At 32.1% G+C, this 18,669-nt stretch overlaps 2 protein-coding genes across 2 annotated transcripts in view; one reads left to right on the forward strand and one right to left on the reverse strand.

Annotated features, from left to right (window-relative positions):
- Window positions 1-18,022, reverse strand: part of LOC119832156 (adenylosuccinate lyase) — a 29,793-nt gene extending 11,771 nt beyond the window's left edge. The window contains exon 1 of the mRNA XM_038355765.1: window positions 17,745-18,022. Within this exon, the coding sequence (XP_038211693.1) occupies window positions 17,745-17,912 (168 nt within the window). The 5' untranslated portion in view covers window positions 17,913-18,022. The remainder of the gene's footprint in view (window positions 1-17,744) is intronic.
- On the forward strand, window positions 6,609-15,930 carry LOC119832168. Its single transcript, XM_038355778.1, has 5 exons — window positions 6,609-6,825; window positions 8,171-8,338; window positions 11,539-11,644; window positions 13,535-13,666; window positions 14,725-15,930. The coding sequence occupies exons 2-5, from the start codon at window positions 8,210-8,212 to the stop codon at window positions 14,868-14,870; spliced, it is 513 nt and encodes a 170-aa protein (XP_038211706.1). The 5' UTR covers window positions 6,609-6,825; window positions 8,171-8,209; the 3' UTR covers window positions 14,871-15,930.
- Window positions 18,023-18,669: the final 647 nt, after the last annotated feature.

Here is an 18,669-nt window from a genome sequence, read left to right on the forward strand (position 1 = left end):
TTGGGAACAACATGTATCGCATTACACGCCCCAGCGAGCGGGGACTGAGCCCGCTTCAATTATATTATGGGATTCAGTTCACATCAATACATTATGTATAATGCTACAACTCTATACTTATGTAGTAAGACAATAAGCGCTAGGGCAAACAGTGAATAGACTTTATGATAGATATTGAACTTAACTATTTTTAGAGATGTTATGGGGTTTATTTTTTGGAATGAATCGTTTATCCCCCTAGTCCCAGAAATATTAAACGCGAGATAATGTATGTTCGTTACTCATTCACGCGAAAACCATTGAACGTAGTGATGATAAGTACTTGGTTTTAATGCAGCTTATGTACCAGAATAACACATGAAAAAAAAATAGTTTATTTCCTCACAACTCAAAATTACGTTAAAAATTAAATGCCAGAGTTACCTAGTCCCTACTAGGTAAATGAATAACCTGTATTTTAGGTCACTAGGCCCCCACTCCTCACTTCATTGGACCAACGTTCTCAACACATTTGCTTTTTGAAAGAAAAACAATAAGCCATAGAAATTCTTGATTTTACTTGCGTTTGTATTAGTTGTTTTCTTTAAATTTCATTCCGTTTCTTAACCAATACAGAGCTACGCTGGATACATTCGTGAAATTTGGTCCGAAAAATCGGCTGTATTTGTAGAATCCAGACAAACACCTTTCATAATCAGGAGGAGTAAATAATTGCTCATTTAAATCAAGAAATCCAAAACTGAGGTATTGATAGTTGATTGAGAGCAGAATAATTATGCATAACGAATTTACTCTTTAGCGTAATGAGTTTGCAAATAGGTTATGTTTTGCATGCATAGCATTAAATCTCTAAGTTATATTTCGTTATCATTTAGTCTTCAAATACATCTTTTTTCGAAATATCATTAAATGAATGAAGTGTAATTTATATTATTTGTAACGCATGTAACATTGTTTAAAAATGTTGATTAGAAATAAAAAGCTTTTTTATTATTATTATTATTTATCATTAAATGAATAAGTATTTTTTTGGCTGTACTTGTACACAAACTTGTAAACGATTTTTTCTTTTTATCATTAATTGACTTCAACAAAATGAGGAGGTTCTTAATTTGACTGTATTTTAATTTACATAAACATATTCGAGTATAGAAAGAACATAACTGGGTCTTGATTAAAATAATACAGAGTTCAAAATATGTAGAGATGGCAACAAGTGCAAAAAATATTTAAAAAAAATATGCTAAGAAGTCATTTTCTCTTTCCTTATTTTTAATAACAAAAAATACGTCACAAAATTTGTGTCGTGCAAGTGACACCGTCGATTTTCGATCACGCGCCGAAGTTAAACAAACTAATGAAATATGTATAAAGGTATTGCACGGTGTAGCGAGGCGAGGCGCGTGCGCTGTGCAGGCAAACAATGCGCCGGCGCAGCGCACACGACGCCGTGTTATTGCTGTTACGAGCCATTGTTGGCGGTCGCCATGCTGGTTCTTACAACGATTTTGAGGTCGAAAACGGACGTAAATCATGTACATGTACATACTGAAAAAATTTGTAGATATGATTCATACGAATAAACGTTGGGTCCCTTATACACAATAATACTGTATCATTTAAGGCGTTGTTTCTAACTTCATCTTATAGAGACTACAGAGAAGTACAGAGTTATAACTACAGAGACTTCATCCATAGCGTATTATTTCGTAATTATGTTTGATCTCGCTTGGAAACGTCTTGACCGGATTAAAAGGGTCTTGTCCACTTGATAGCTGACATTATAACAGATTATCCAAATACAATAGGATATATTTTGGAAAAATAACATTGGCAAATTAAACGAATAGTTAAAACGTAGTCGGAATCGGGGATAAGCTAATACTGCATATAATTATTTCTTTTATATAACATAATAATATAATAAAAATTATATAATTAAAATATTAACATTAAATTCTTTAAACGACTGATACTCTGTGTAGGTTTCAACGTAATAAAGTATGGTTTGAAATTTAATTGTTTATTTCGTTCATATATATTTTATGTCGAAGAAAAAATATATATACGCTACGAATCGAGAACTTATGCAGCTTTGGGGAACATCCATCCAAATGGAGATTCTTTGAATCTCTTTTACAGTACAGACATATAAAATATAGTACAGAATATACCCTATATCGATAAGAAAGGTTCTATGAATTTAATTTATATACAAGTATACCGAAAATACGTATTGATAATGCCTAAAGAAAGTAATTAGTAATGAATTTAAAGAACGTAAATGTACCTTAGGTACTAAAGAACATTGTTATTTATCTTTTTAAATAAACAAATGTATTTCGTTAATTATTACATATATATTAAATAGTTTTGAAGCGGACAATAAACTCGTATGCGCCATTGATCGTAGTCCCGCAAAGCCGCCATGTTGACGCCAAAAATTGGCGCCAAAATTCCCGACGGGGTGCGTTCTTGAAGGTGACCTGGTTTGAAATCCTTGTCCCTTTGTAAGTGTTATGACAACATGGACTAATAAACTATTGTTATTTTGGGAAATATTAAATGTATATATAATCTTTTTTTTTAATTATTTAATTTTTTTTCTTATGTTGTTATCATGAGCTCAACGTAGAGATAAGTAAAATTTATCGCGAGATGAATGCAGTTTTTTTTTCCAATATTTTAATTGATTTCCGGTTTGTTTGTGCAACGATTTATGATTTTTTTTTCAATTTTAATATTTCTTGTCGTATCTAATAAGACCTTGTGGTTTCAGGTTAATTACAAAATTGGCAGTGAGATAAACGCATTCTGTAATTGAATCTCTTAATTGAGTTTTTATTGACGGTGCCTAGAAGCGAAAAATCTAATAATTACAGCGACCCTGACTGTTACGTCAATCGTTAGGGTGTGATCTTTCAATATTATGTTTTCCCAGTATTTGCATTTGGGATGTTCATCTATAATAAAAATAATTTTGTTTATTTGTTTTAGTCAAGTAAGTAAGGTTTGAAATTAGTTGACCTATTTTATAAGATTATTTCACCCATAGGGACATGAGCTATATTAAATTTGCTATCGCAGTTTAATCAAGATAGAGCCGCGTCGGGGCGAACGGCAGTTTTTATAAGCATACACATAAATACGAAATATTATACATTAACTATTATTATATTATTATCTTATGACTAACCTTATATATAATATATATAATCTTTATATTATAATAAAAAAATATATATTACAATAGCTTTTGCCCGCGGTTTCGCACGCGTCAATTTCGGAGTAAAACCCCTTTCCCATTACCGTGTACCGTACATCTTGAATCACTCTATCTTTAAAAATCTATCAAAATATGTTTCGTTATTTAAAAAATCTAAGCACACAGACACATAGTGTATATATAGTGATTACGATTGAACCAGGTCAAAGGAAAGGAAAAGAAGGAAGTTATTGTTACTTAAAGTTCATTCCCAAGTCAAAGATCAGTTTTGTATTTATGATACCAAAGAATCTGTTAAGCGAACGTCAGCTAACTTCCACATTTCGTTTATGCTAACATCATGTCCCTTAGAACTTCGAGAAGGCACATTTGGTTAGGTGCCGTTATCTGGCACACAGCAATGCTGTTCTAATAACGAGTTCACATTTAGACAATCGACAGATAAGAGTTTAAAACTATTATTTTTTTATTAACACAAAACATTTGATTTATAAGATATAGTATAGAGTAGAATAGAATAAAGTATCATATATTATCTGTGCACTTTTAATTAACAAGGCGATTGATACTGCCATAAACATAATACTGAGTAACTTTGAATAGCATCTACCCAAAGCTAAAAATTTCACCGTACTGTACTGTAATACTGTATAAGTTATTGTAATCGCAATTACATAAATTAAACAATCATTATATTTATAACTGTTATGAATAATAAATTACCACATATGCGAATAAAACTGCATAATATTACAAAATATTTCCAATTAAATATACTTCTTATATACTTCAATCCTGAACAATAAAATGAGTAATATCAAAGTATTGACGCATACAAGATTTCATTGTACCCAGCGTGGACCACGCGCTATCCGCGGCAGGAAAACTGAATTTCATTACGTTTTCATAAAGTGTTCGCAGTAAACTTGTATCGTAACTGTTTCTAATTAAGCATGACTCAAGTGTGTTCAGTTGAATGTTTACACAAAAACAATCTACACAAAATTCGCGTATGTGGTCATAATGTTAGTAAGTACACGCCTCTGAAACGGTTGGACCGATTCTCATGAAATTTTTTGTTAATATCTGAGAATCGGTCATCTATTTTTCATGCCTAAATGATGAGAGTAAAACAGAAAAGCGTTTGCCGAGTCAACTAGTGTACTCTAATATTATAAAGAGGAGTTGTATTTTTGTACGTTTGTAACATTATCGTACAAAAATTGCTGGAACGATTTCAAACAAACAGTTAGTCATATATTTAAAAATATGGTGTTTTGTCGCAACGGTAATTTCTAAACATTACAAATATCACAAACGGAAAGGGAACTAATAAATAACTCAGCTCAGCGTACTTTTTCTATGTACGATAAATAAATCTTCATCACAAAAAAATATTACGTCTAATATTTCTAATAACTTAGGTAACGTTTCAAGTTTTTATCTCCAGACAATTCTCGAATAAAATCGTTATGGCGTATCATAACTATATTCCAATAATGTTTACGTGGTGATCGTGCTCGGTGCGCGTGCGCAGTATGCAGCTATGCACGCCTTCTAGACCGGAAAGCGCTAGAAAGTGGCTTTTCAATTCACAAATAGCTACATAATATTACACACGGCTTGGTCATCTTAAGTCTTTTTTTCTATGCTATTTCAGTAGCTTACCACGAGTAGGGAGAACATAGATAATGCTTATATGTTTATATAACTCCCAACATGCGCTTCGTGCTAAAAAACTGACGGAAAATTCTTATCAAAATATATACCGAACGTTCTTGAGTGAAGTACATAACATTGTCAATAATGAGAGAGTCTTATAAAAAGACTTATTAATTATTGCAATGAACCGTACCGCCAAGTTTAATTTTTTAAACAAATATCAGAGAAGTAAAAACGACGATGGCAGACGAATTCTCTGTTCATTTGCGTTATAATTCCATAAATCGTTTCCTACCACCTCCCTAACATGAATCACAGTAAAGACTAGCCAAAGACTAAAGTAAGTCAGTATGAGCCTTGAGACAAAGGACTTGACAAAAGAAGTAACCTTAACGCACGAGTGACGTCCACTTGTAACATAATACGCAAAACATTGTCCTCTAAATGTAACAAATATCTATTTTATATTACAAACTACAAGTGGGGGATTATATTTTTATCTTAAACAACTCAGAATAGGTGCATTTCAATTTGGTCTACTCATATCATTTACACCTTTCGGTGCATTGCTGTTAATGCCAATATAATAGATACTGTTACCCTTAAAATTATGCTTAAAAAGTGTTCCTAATTGAACACTTTTTAAGCATAATTTTATACACTTTGTTTAACTGGCACATATAGGTAGAATGTATCCAGAAGTTACAAAACCTAGCATTATTTATAAGCCCATTTGTCATAAATTTTATTATATATACAAGTATAAGCCGTTACTACCAATCAAAGGGAAGAGGACAAAGCCTAATTTGTTTACCGAGAATTTAAGAAGAGAAGAAAGATTTCAAAGGTGCGTACAAAGCGGTGATTCAGACCTTATAGTTACAAAATAATGTCTACAAATTATTCACATTATATCCATTGCTATTTCAATGATAGAAAACAAGAAAATATATTAAATAAAATCTCAAAAAAGCAGTAACATTCTCAGACTGTACATGTTTAAGTAAAAGAAGAAATGATTCTTTAACAACTAGAAATCACCTTATCAATAATGAACCAAACGCAAATGGAAAATATGCGTAATGTACATTAAGAACTATTGCACAAACACTTTGAAACGAAGCAATAGATATCACGAAATTTTAATCGAATTTTGTCAATAAATCAGCGCCAAAAATATACTTTTGATGTACTCTAAGGGCCCACTTGAGAGAAACCAGACTACAATAAACGTTACGAAACTATTTCATCCATTTTATTTTAGTCTCATGGTTATTAGTGCATATTTAGAAACTAAAGTTCGTTTAATATAAAGCGAATATCAAATAGTTACTCGTAATATATAAATCGATAAATACTTGGTCCAATTTTGTTATTGGTCTAACTGTAAATTATGTTTTCATGAGCGTCGCAAAAATATTTTACGTTATTGTAATATGTATTACAATGATTGTAATATCCTAACTTCACAGAGCATTAAGCTCGCAGCGCGCCGTGTAAAGTTAACTGGCGAGTAATACCGTATTATCACACGTGCGATTATGTTTGAGAATTAGTGTACATAACTGCTTTATAATGAATGGAAGATTGTGTGCTCTCGCCATATCGTAGACTAACATAAGTTGATCCCCCGCGCCTCTCTGTACAGGTTAATACGGGGGTCTCTATGGGAATATTCTGGCAACTGCCGTAGTTCTTGATAATTGCGGCCGATGAAGTGTAGAGGTGCAGTATAGTAGGACACGCGGGTAGTCGACTCGCAACGAGCACACAGAGCGCCCGTAGCTACAGTTCCGTAGGGCATCGTGGAAACTCTGCTCCCGCGCTTTTCAAATTTCGAATTTTTCAGTGATTTGTTTTTTTTTTACTCGGCCAGTGATATTGATTGGTGTTTTTTGATCAGCTAGCGGACTGTTTATATTATATTAACTTTGTTGGTAAGATATTTTTTGCCCCATTAATTAATTATATTTATATGGATATTGTATAATGTTACAAAAAAATACGTTTCGACACACAATTTACAATAATAGTGCAGATAACGGAGTGGCCAAAATAACACGCAGTACAAAATATACATACAATGCTGTATAATTGAATACAGCATTAAGTATTTATTCAAAAGCTTTATTAGCATTAATTGTTCCTATATGTCATAGTAATATGATATAATCTTATTTTCTTATGTATTATAGTTAATAGAATTAGCTGTGAGCTTTTTTTACTGTAAGCTGTAATCTAACTGTACTGTATGTACGTGTATGTAGAGACATGTAAACAAGGCTCTTTTCATACCAGTAAGATAACATTTATCCATTTAAATTCTAAATTAAATTGAATAATTATATTGCGAAAAAAAATTAATATATTTATATTAAAATGAACAATACCTATACGTTATGAAATCATAGCTTACGTAAAATATAAAAATATACGTAATATAAAAAAGAGTATTTAAAATATAATTAACGGAACGCAAAGACGAACACGGAACATCGTTACTCAGTGGGCAAAATTTGTAAAATAATAAAAATATCTTTAAAATGTTATTAACAGCTGTACGTGACAGTACAGGACGTCAATAAAAACTTTAATATCGTTAAAAAAGTAAACAGTCCATCACACACAGAGCAAACTCATAAACATTAATTAATTAAGGAGACAGTTTCACTGAGCGCTGTTGGAAAGTCGCGGACATGCAATAATTCAAAAAATCCGCGTTAGAGCAGTATTGGAAAGTGCGCGTACGAACGCGTTCCGCGCGAGCGATTGGCATCCAGCGCCCGCCGCGGGACCATCGCCGCCTGCTTATGCGCGCCTAGTATCTCATTAACGATACGCGCAATTTTTTCAATAAAATATACACATTTATTTATTATAGCCATCATACAGAAAAATCTAATCTCCTGGTGGGTGTTGATTACAATTTTTGTATCACCATCAAAACATTTTAGTCTGGACATGACCAAGGTTGCTGCAGCGTTCAAAACGTTAGGATAAATAATAAACATACTGTTTTAATCGCGTTCGAGATCCATTTGGAAATCAATTAAGAAAAGCATCCCTACAATATTTTCAAAAGCATTGCTACCTTCATTCGAGAACAATCTATAATTCATCATTATTTCTATGATTATAAGTATCAAATTTGTAAAAAGATATCAAATAAGTTGAGTAGGTATACGAAATCCAGCCGATACAACAACAGGAAGTGTATTTTATATTGAATCGTCTGTTTAATAATATCTTGAAATATTATTAACATCATTCCAACTTCCTAAGGTATCAGAGTACGGGGGCGGAGCGCGCGTAGTGTGGGCGATGTCGGCGGGTGACAGGGAGACGGAGGCGCAGGCCAAGAAGGACGAGGGCTCCGGCAGCGAGCGGGACACGCGCGCCGCCGCCGCCCTCAAGCGCAACTGGTGCGTGGGCCTGCGAGTCGTCGAGCTGGTGAGTCTACCAATACGAATGTTACAAAGAAGAGCTTGTTTGTCGGTCTTTCAAGTTGCAACGAAGCGATTTTATGGTATGATCTGTGTCTGGAGATAGTTACAAGGCTATGTGACATATGCCATCTGAGTGATATAGAATTTTACATTTGGATCTAATACTAAGTATTCTAATTCTAAACAGTTGTTTGTTTGTTTGCTCGGTAGAGAGCGACATGACAAAAGTATATTTTTAATTGAATTGTGTCCGTTATAATACTATATTATTTGTCAGACTAAACAGTCTGTCTATGGAGGGCACAATCAAATAAATACTTACTAATATTATAATGAGGTAAAGTTTGTGAATGTTCTGAGTTTGTGATATTGTAGAGGGTAGTCTCTGGATGTACTGATTCGCTATTAAAATTCTTTTACCTTCGAAAATTCACATTTTCGGAGTGTATAGGCTATATTTTATCTGGTTTTCATTCCGGGCGGAGGACGAGGGGTATATAGGCGATATGACATCACGCTACTATCAATAGGAACGGAGTAGCAATGAAATTGTTGGAGAAGCGGGAATATATATTCCTAATGCGGGAGAGGTCTGTGGTCACTTCAGATACTACTATTGCAAACATTTTCTTCATATAAGTTTATACGCGACTAAGGTAATACGAGAGAGTTATATCATTTTATAGCAAAATCCAACAGGCTCCCTTTCCCTGTTGCAAGAAAGTATAAAGTTGGTATCTATATCCGCTTTTGATTCAGAAAGCATAATAAATAGACAGATTGCTTTCTTAAAAACATTTCAGACAATTAAATTGAAATCTAGGGCGGAAGAAAAACGATTTCCTATAAAATATAGGAAGTCATTTGCTGAGTGTTAGTCTCTAATTAATTTATTGGATAATAGAAGTGAAGTTTGATTAGTTTCTATGCAAATTGAGGGAATTACAGTTGTATAAGCCTTAACGTACGTATTGAACCAGTAATGGAACAGTAGATTGAATATACAAAATCCATTGGCAACTCCAATCAGTTATCTATTTATAAGTAACCGAACACCGTGCCATAATTTAGGGAGTGGTGGAAAATGCTTTAAACTTAAACAAGCAGCCAGCTTAGTTTTCTATATACGCTAGATATTATTACTGAGATATTATCTCTTGTGTAAAACGAATAAAGGCTGTGTCTATATTCAATAAACGCTAAAAAAGGAAGAAAGATTTTGATAGAAACCTGCGAATTAAAAAACGTTTTTTCCCGGGTTTATATTATAATAATACGAAAATCATCCTTTTTATTGAATAGTCGGATTTTATGGAGCGGTCAGAATGGATGACTAGGATCATATAAGTGACAATGAAACTTACGATACTACGTCGTAATATATTTGACAAGGTTAAATGAAATAACAGATCGATCGTAATAATTACGAGGAAATGCACAGTTGGTGGCCACCGTGGGAATTCGACATGCTGTCAAATTTGATTTACTTGTATCGGAAACCTGCCTTGGCTCGCTCGTGTTTATAAATACGAGAAGCATCCTTTCTCCATATCTCCCCTTACTCCTCCTAGAATTTAGTTATCGTCCTAATTCTTTTTTTTATATACATCTTCAAGATAAAATCTAAGTAGGAAAATTCGCCCAATAACAAAAGTGACATTCTAAGTCAGTGGATTTTCATATAAATTGCTATATTTACTTAAACAAACATAGATCTCACTTAGTATATAATAATATGACCTGAAGCATGCTGTATGTACCGCGTCCTTCACGGCTCACGTGTATACAAACATAATTATTGTCATGTGAGTGACTCATACGCAGGTAATTGCTTTGGATGTCTATAATATATATAAGATGCTGTGACTCTTATTATGTACCTATTTAATTAAGTCTCCCTCCATTGTTTTGTTCGCAATTCTTTAAGTAATATACCCCATCATTTTGACATAGCTATGATATGATTCTAAAATAGGTCAAAACATTGAAAAGTTATTGCTTAACGAAATATTATTATTGCAAAAGTGAAAGCAGTTTCCATCACATCTTCATTGAAGCATCACATACAGGTCACAGATAATGTAGAAAATTTTTACTTTCTCTTTATTACGAATTCGTTTATAAAAAGTAAAAAGACTTTTTTTTAGAAATTAAAGACTGTGTCTTTAATTTCTGAAAAGTCTCTCTGTCTCCCCGCGACCACGCTCACTGTAAAGTGTTCGAAACGTCGGATTAATAATATAATGAACAAATCGCGTAAAATCAAATACAAGAAAATACTTTTTTCATAATTTTTATTTAATTTTAGTTGTTTTTTTTATAAAATTGTAATGCCATTTTTGAGGATTTTATTTACAGTTATTCTACATATTTAACGTGAATTTGTGAACAAGTTTGTTACGTAGTTGAGGAAAAACGCAATTTGTTCGATTCTGTCTACAGAGGAAAATCTTTATAATCTAATATATAAAATTCTCGTGTCACAGTTTTCGTTGCCATACTCCTCCGAAACGGCTTGACCGATTTTGATGAAATTTTTTGTGCTTATCCGGTATATATGAGAATCAGACAACATCTATTTTTCATACCCCTAAATGATAAGAGTAAGGCAGAACAGCGTTTGCCGGGTTCAGCTAGTTAACTATAATAAAAACAAAATGGCAGCCAACCATTGTGTCCCAATTTTACATTTATGATTAAAACAAGATCACGCATACAAATGACTGTATTTATAATCTGTGACAGGTTCGTGGCTAACATGCAAATGGCGTACGTTTCTGTCCCATGTAGGTACTTGGACTCAGGTTTAGGATGGCCATAATATTTGCCCCACTTCGTAGACTAATGCGTTAAGTATGTTACTTATGTTGACATAGATTTGTGTTTACGTTTACATTTTAAACATTTTATATATGTGCCTAATGGATAAACATAAAAATTGCTCAGAGAATTTTTATGAAACACAGTTAATAATATACTCTTGTAGTTTTTGCATTCCGAGCTAACCCGGCGTAGGGAGTAAATAGAAAAACTGAATTGAACAATAAGTATTAAAAAAAAATGTTGATCAAGATACCTTTGTCTTTATTCACGTGAGTGAGTAGAAGTAGTGACTTTTAATTATTGGTATCACATTAATCCACATATAGCCTTTAATTAATTGTGGAAACCCGCATATTAAATGCTGAATCGCCTTGGTTCTAGGTGCTGGCAGTGATCGCCATCGGGCTGATAATCAGCGCGCTGTACTGGCCACAGGTCGTCAGCAGCGACCACAGACACATCGCTCTTATCTACTCCACGTATTCCAGTAAGTATTAACAAATAACAAATTGTCAGAATTAGATCCAGGCACCAGTCACCAAGCAACAAAAGAATCATCGAAATACAGAATATAATAGAGGATTAGGACAAAGTCACTATATAACGCGCGAAGGTTTTTAATTTTTAATTTTAAATAATGTAAATTCATTATATTTATAATACTTTTTCAAAAGCATGTGGAAGCAACTTACCAAAATTAATGATAAGTTTTAGTTGTTCGCGCTCAATGTTTGAATTTAAGATTTAAAATAATAATGATTATTTCGTTGACTATTTACTGTTTTTGCTCGTTTCAAAGGAATTACAGTAAGTTAGAGTATATTTAAACAATTGAGTAAACCGTGACCTGATTGCGACAATGGATTTTGTTGTAATCTTTCAATTTAACAAATTATTGATTGTGAGGTCGGAACTAATGAGGACATTCTTGAAACTCAATAGTGAACGAAATGTGGAAATTCTTGTTTAGAAAGGACCTTTTCCAAGACAGTTCGCAAACTTTAATGCTAAACAATACTAAGTTAAGGAAATAAAAGTTTTATGCGTCTCTTTGTTGTAGAAAATTGAGACGCCACTACCTGTTTAGTTATCTGTGGTACTAGGGGGCTCTATAGGGGCTGGTTATGAGAAATAATCTACACATTAACCAGGCCAGTTTAATAGGAATTTAAATGGATAGATAGGACGAGTTATGTGTTGTTGTTAAATAAGATATAGCGCATGGTCTTAAAAATAAAATGATGCGACGCCTTAGAGACTCTATATGAAAAAAATATGCTTATTTCATGACGCTAAGTCGTAAGATAAGGCCAAATAGAGAAGAGACCCTATATATCTAATGTTTGTAGTCTATTGGAGCATATTCTTAGCACATTTATAATCAAAAAGATTTATATGACGTGACAAAAAATAACAACCAAGGATCTTTGTATTCAATTTATCTGCTTGAATAGCTTATTTATTGTTAAAGCTGTTGAGGCATTGACACTTGTATGAGGCAAGCAATTAAGAGCAGATTAGTAACGTCAAAGTTAATTAAGTTCTCATTCAGGCGATGATTGTCCCTGACTTAGAGCGGAGGTCGTCTGAATACAAAACTGGCAAAATGTAGCCTCTTGTTTCAACGAGATTTCATCAAATCCATGTTGTATTATTGAGGTAATTTGGTTTTGAATGGTTTTAATAACTAGAAGCAGATTATTTCTTTATAAACAGTGAAAATTGTGGATTTTTGTACGCGCTACGATCGATATTCAGTATAAATTATAAGCAATTCAATTAAATCACTCTCAAATCAATCAGTCTGTAAATCCCAAATGTATCGTTAAAATACAGTTTATTCCTGTTAGAATTTCTTGTGTATGAGATTCTAAATGTTTAATATTTTTAATCTGCTTTCCAAAAATTATGTAAAATAGGCAAAATTATCTATGCTACTTTTATAATTCTATTACTTATTAATTTTCAAAAAGCTTTTCACTTAGGCCATAGTCCACGCATTTCTGTCAGACTTATTTAGAAAATGAATGCGAATCTCGCATGCGATCTCGTTGAAATTTGACTGAACATTTCAAATGATAATTCAGTTTTGCGAATAATGTTAAACGAGTGGAAACCAATAACATTATTAACATAATGCATTATGCAACTACGATCAGTTTCACTTCACTGGAAAATCGATTTCAATCTTGTGAAAGTTGATTGCTAGTTATTTATCGATTATTTTCAGACAAATATGCACTTAGGCATTCTTAAATTAAGTGAGAAAATTCATTTAACCTGTTTGTTTACATTTTTCCTCTAGTTATCTAATGATGAACAACGTTTACGTATTTAGCTACGCTAGTCTTTAATCAGCGTTATATTTCTTTTACAGGTTTTATAATAATAACTGGGGTGCTGATTATAAGCCGCCTGTTCGGCGAGTCGGCGGGCTGGCGGACGTCCCTCGCCTTCTCCATCATCGGAGTGATCATGTTCACCGCCGCGGCTGCTGTCATATTTTATGGTAAAAAAACTAAAGCTTATTCAGTATAAATGAATAGTCTGTGGTATATTTCCTACTGAAGCATTTATTGAGCTATTTCTTAAAAGTTTCATCGAGTTTCTCACCGACGTTTCCGAAACGATGGGTTTTTTGCAATTTGTACGGTTAGCTAACGCCTTATTAAAAGCTAAGGTATTTTCTGAATATAAACCATGTAATAACAACATACATAAAAACTATCTCGAAACTTCCGTAAATCTTTTTTACTTTTGATATATTTTGGTTAAATTCGCTATGTAGGTATTGTTAACTGTTAACAAGAAATAGACAAACAAGAATGCTTGCTGTAAATTGAGTGGATTATGGCTGCCATTCATACCAAAGTTTTTCAATTGTGTTTCAAAGTATAGCTGAAAGATTACAAAATTAAATTGTAATTACAGGTTTAACCTCCACAAAGCCTTGTATAGATGCAGTACCATAAGGATAATAATCCTTGTTTTAATTCTTATTGAACTAACGGCCTATTTATAAAATCTTAATGGGCCATTGAGTTGTAACGTTACATGATGCATGAATTGTGTTTAAATGCGCTTGTGTTGCTGCCATGAATATTAATTATTTTGTTATGCATATATCAAGTTGTGCTGATGAAAATATATTTTATAACAATGCAATACGTTATGTTACTATTATCACCTGAAAGCTTGGATGGAAGGAAATTTAACAATCACCGCCGCAATTTGGCTCAAATTATAGTCAGGAAAACTACTATTATTCATTTTTTTTTTATTTTCTTTCTGTATTTGTTATTTTTATCAGAGTTTCAGATTAAATCATCTAAAAGAGAATTGAGTTACTTGCACCGATTCTTGTGTTCATTCAGTCTGTACTGTCAGTACGTCTGAACGTAATTTATTGATTTTTATTTGTCTCCGCTAGTATTAGCAAATTAGAGATAACGATTTAATTTAAAGCTTAAAAAGCTATCCGCTACCCCAATCGCAGTGGCGAACATATAGTTTATTTTTTTAAACGCATAAAGTGAGTTATTTTATACTATTTTTTATTTGTTCCAGATTGGCACAGGTCGTACTACGCAAACGTTCGACCAAATAAAGCCGCGTACGATCTGCTCATATCGTCGGGCGTGTTCGCCATCATCGACGCAGCTGTATTCCTCGTACACGCTTTCCTCACCTTTAGGAAGGAGGCAGATTATTAAAACCACGCGTAATGACACAGATAATACAATATTTATTATCACGTTATAAAATTTGCACAGATTATGCATAGGCATTATAGTTAAATTAAGATTTATTAAGTTACAACATTTATCACTTTTTGATTACTCCAAAGTATGAATTGTAAGCGTTATAATATATTATATTTATAGTTTAGGTTAGATAGTTGTAAAGTATGTAAATAAGATAAAATGTTGTCCTGGAGAGTAGCTTTTGTATAGTATTATTCAAAATAATTGTCCCAAGAGCAGCTACATTTTTCGGCCGAAGTGCAAGAAACTTAGATATTAATGCACCCTTTATTTTATGTTTAATTTTCAACTACTGGAACATTCCCGTGTACTATACTCTAGTGTTAGTCTTTATTTTTAGCCCTTACGAATAAAACCACCGCCAATTCTTTTTACTTTAAATGTAGTTTAAATGCACGTTAAGTAATGTAAATTTAAGATAACATTAAACATATTTATAATTTAATAAGTTGAAGGTTTATTTAAGTTTATAAATGGAAATAGGGAAACCAAAGCAGTAATCAGTATCCGTCCAGTGGTAGATAAGTTTTGTTTATATTGTCTATGGTATCTATCCTCCAAAACATTTAACGAAGAAAAGACACATTAAAACGAATTAAGAACCTCCCAAGTTTTTGCGAACTTTAATATATGATTAGGAACATGTTTATGTTTTATTTACAAAAAAAAAGAAATTCGAAAAATAAGCAATTAAATGTTTTGGGCTCTTTATCTATTGCACTTCTGTTCTCTATGAAATTACTTATAGACCATAGATTTATTGATGAGTATTGCCGCGCTTTTTATTAACATTTATTTTTTCAACTAACATGATATCAATATTATAACGAGATTTTATTATAATTAATAGAGTAAGTTTATTTTAATAGCAATGATAAGTTTGGCTTTTGCGATTGATGTAACATATTTATTATATTCGGCGCTAATGTTACCTTATCTGCAGTAATATACGGAAGGTACTCGCGTAACATAGATTAGTTATTACTATTTATTAAATAAATAATATATACAGAACTCCAGTTCTTAATAATGTAAAGATACTGTTATATGTATACATAATATGCTTTAAGACATGTATTCGTTGAATTTTTATTAATAAATACTACATCGCAACTATCGTTTTATTTATTCACCTGGTTTTAAATTAATTTGTACTTTTGGTTATATCTACCATGATAAATTTTGACACACAATTTCCAGTTACTACTTTGTTATAAAAAGCTGAAAATTAGTTATAAACATAATTGTACGTTGTACATAAGCCTGCATATTCAGCCTCAAACTCATATATTTATTTATTCAATTAGACTTCTTCTAGAAGCACTTTTGGATCTTCATAAAATTGTTTTATCATTTACCAGCAGTGCGAAAAGCAGTTTCTAATAGAGATAAGCCGTCAAAAAAGTGACGTTGCTCTAAAATCAAGTCAGTTATACATCACAATAATGTACCAGTTTATCATAATAATTACGTGACGAACTGGATTTTTATCTTAAACATGTTCAATATTGCTATAAGACGCTTTCGGAACTTATAGATTTTTAATATAAATTTGTATTAAAAAAATATAAGCATTTTTGTCTCGCTAATCACAGAGTAAAGAGAGCATACGTAAATAATATAATACCTAATGATGAAATCTACACTAGTAAATAATATAATATCTAATGATGAAATGATACTAAAACGTTCATGCAACCCTTAAATAAGGTCTCGAGCTGCTAACAACGTGGCATATGTAGATCGGGCTTGTTGTTATTGCTTCCCCCATATTGACTTGTCTAAACGTGTTTATTGAAATACTGTATGGATTATTAGACTGTGGAATAATATCACATGTTAAGATAATTCAGTAAGTTTAGTAATTATGTACAACATAACTACTAAATAGGATGATACTAATATATCTTTATACAAGTATATTTATGAACAATATTTAGCAACTATATTTTATCCACGTCAATCACACATACATAAACCACGTCTCTAATTGCCGATGATAAACAAATTCTGAAAAACACATTGACTGAAAAAATTAAAAGAAGTGGAAATGACGTAAGTTGTATTGTTTAATTTTGAGAATTGGCGTCACTAAAATAACATAATAAAATATTATTCATTTTCAAATGTATGTTACATAAGTAGGATCAAGCTTTGATCAATTGTTTAAAATTTACACCTGAAGATGTACGTCCTACAAAAATATAAAAATTAAACATAGTTAAAAAATTAATTTCGGATTCGGTTACCTACATTGAATGGTTACATTGCGTATGTGTGTAAGACTTATTTTCATAGAAAACTTATACGATTATTATGTATAAGAATAGGAAGTTGACAAACTTCTTCTTCTTAATTTTAAATGGTAACTCCCAATTCCACTGTTGGCAATCTTTCCAGTTCCATTCAAATTTGACACTGACAGAATGTTGCTATTGAAAGTTGAAACATTTCGCAAATGCTGCTACTGGTTACACAAAACGGAGCGACCAATAAATAACAGCTACGATCAATTGTTGAATGAAACAAAATTATAATATTATGTACGGTAATATTTATCAATCATACATATTATTATAAAGTAAAATAAGAGAAATATATCGCAACTTATTACCAATATTATGTAAAATTAAGGTAAATGAAAAAAGGATGTTGCAACACTGGACGTTCGAAAGCGAAACTAAAAAGCGTAAAAAATAACCTAGAGGCCAGAATGAATTTGGTACTTGCGTAAGTTTTGTCGCTTAATAAAGTAAAACAACAAAGATATAGGTATTCAATACCCAAAATCAAATAACTAAAATAAAATATATAGTTTCTTACCTTTTCCGCCTTTGCCAAATAAATCCATAGTTTTCTCCATGTCGAAAACTTCTTTTGATCACTAAAATTATATTGCATTTCTTTTGAAGCATAACGAGTACTAAGTGGTGAACGATAATTACAAAATTCTGAATTTTGAATTTCTACCGGAGCGTCAATAGAAAACATCGTGTATATTTTTAAGTGAATTTGTTACAATAAAATTTTAATATCGTTGCCGCAAAGTGTTTACATCCGTCGGACTGAGCCTAGTTGAACTGAAATCTTTGTATTGGACTGGGCAGTAAGCACGGTATCAAGGCCAGCCAAGACGCGGGAGAATTCAATTCTGATAACGAGGTTATCGAAAATATCTGATGTAACTTCATTGTTGACTATAACATTGTGATTGCTCTTACGACATTTATCGCAATTTACTATTATTTTTACGTTAGTTGTTGTTACTTTGCAATAAAATGGACGTTATATTCTATAGTTATAGGTAATGAAGCTTTTTTAATGTATTGTATTACCGAATTTAAATCCGATATTAATTAATAAACTAGCTGCTGCTCCCGGTTCCGCCTGGTTTTTCCGCCGAGTTTAATTATGTGTACGATTTAAAAAATTTTTAACATGCAATCGTAATCCAAGCAGGGAAATTCAAAAAACCAAAGAAGATTTAAATCTGTTCAGCCATCCCTGAGTGATGTAACTAATAAGATGATGAAACAAAGATGTGCATTATATTTTTCATATCCAAATATCTTTTAAAATTTGTATGCAACACTTAACAAAAAATTTATGACCAAATATATTTTTTACCACCTATTTTATATTATTCACATTTCATAACACAGTAACTATGTATTTCTTCTAAGAAATGAAATAACAATTTGTTATAAAAGTTTATTGTAGTATCCTTATTACAAAGTATAAAAAATAA

Source organism: Zerene cesonia, chromosome 15 (assembly GCF_012273895.1).
Source record: "Zerene cesonia ecotype Mississippi chromosome 15, Zerene_cesonia_1.1, whole genome shotgun sequence".
Taxonomy (NCBI): Eukaryota; Metazoa; Arthropoda; class Insecta; order Lepidoptera; family Pieridae; genus Zerene; species Zerene cesonia.

Coding starts and splice junctions, on each gene's coding strand:
- LOC119832168 (XM_038355778.1), top strand. CDS start 8,210: ATGTCGGCGGGTGACAGGGAGACGGAGGCGCAGGCCAAGAAGGACGAG. Junction 8,339..11,538: donor GCCTGCGAGTCGTCGAGCTG/GTGAGTCTACCA, acceptor CCTTGGTTCTAG/GTGCTGGCAGTGATCGCCAT. Junction 13,667..14,724: donor GGCTGCTGTCATATTTTATG/GTAAAAAAACTA, acceptor TATTTGTTCCAG/ATTGGCACAGGTCGTACTAC.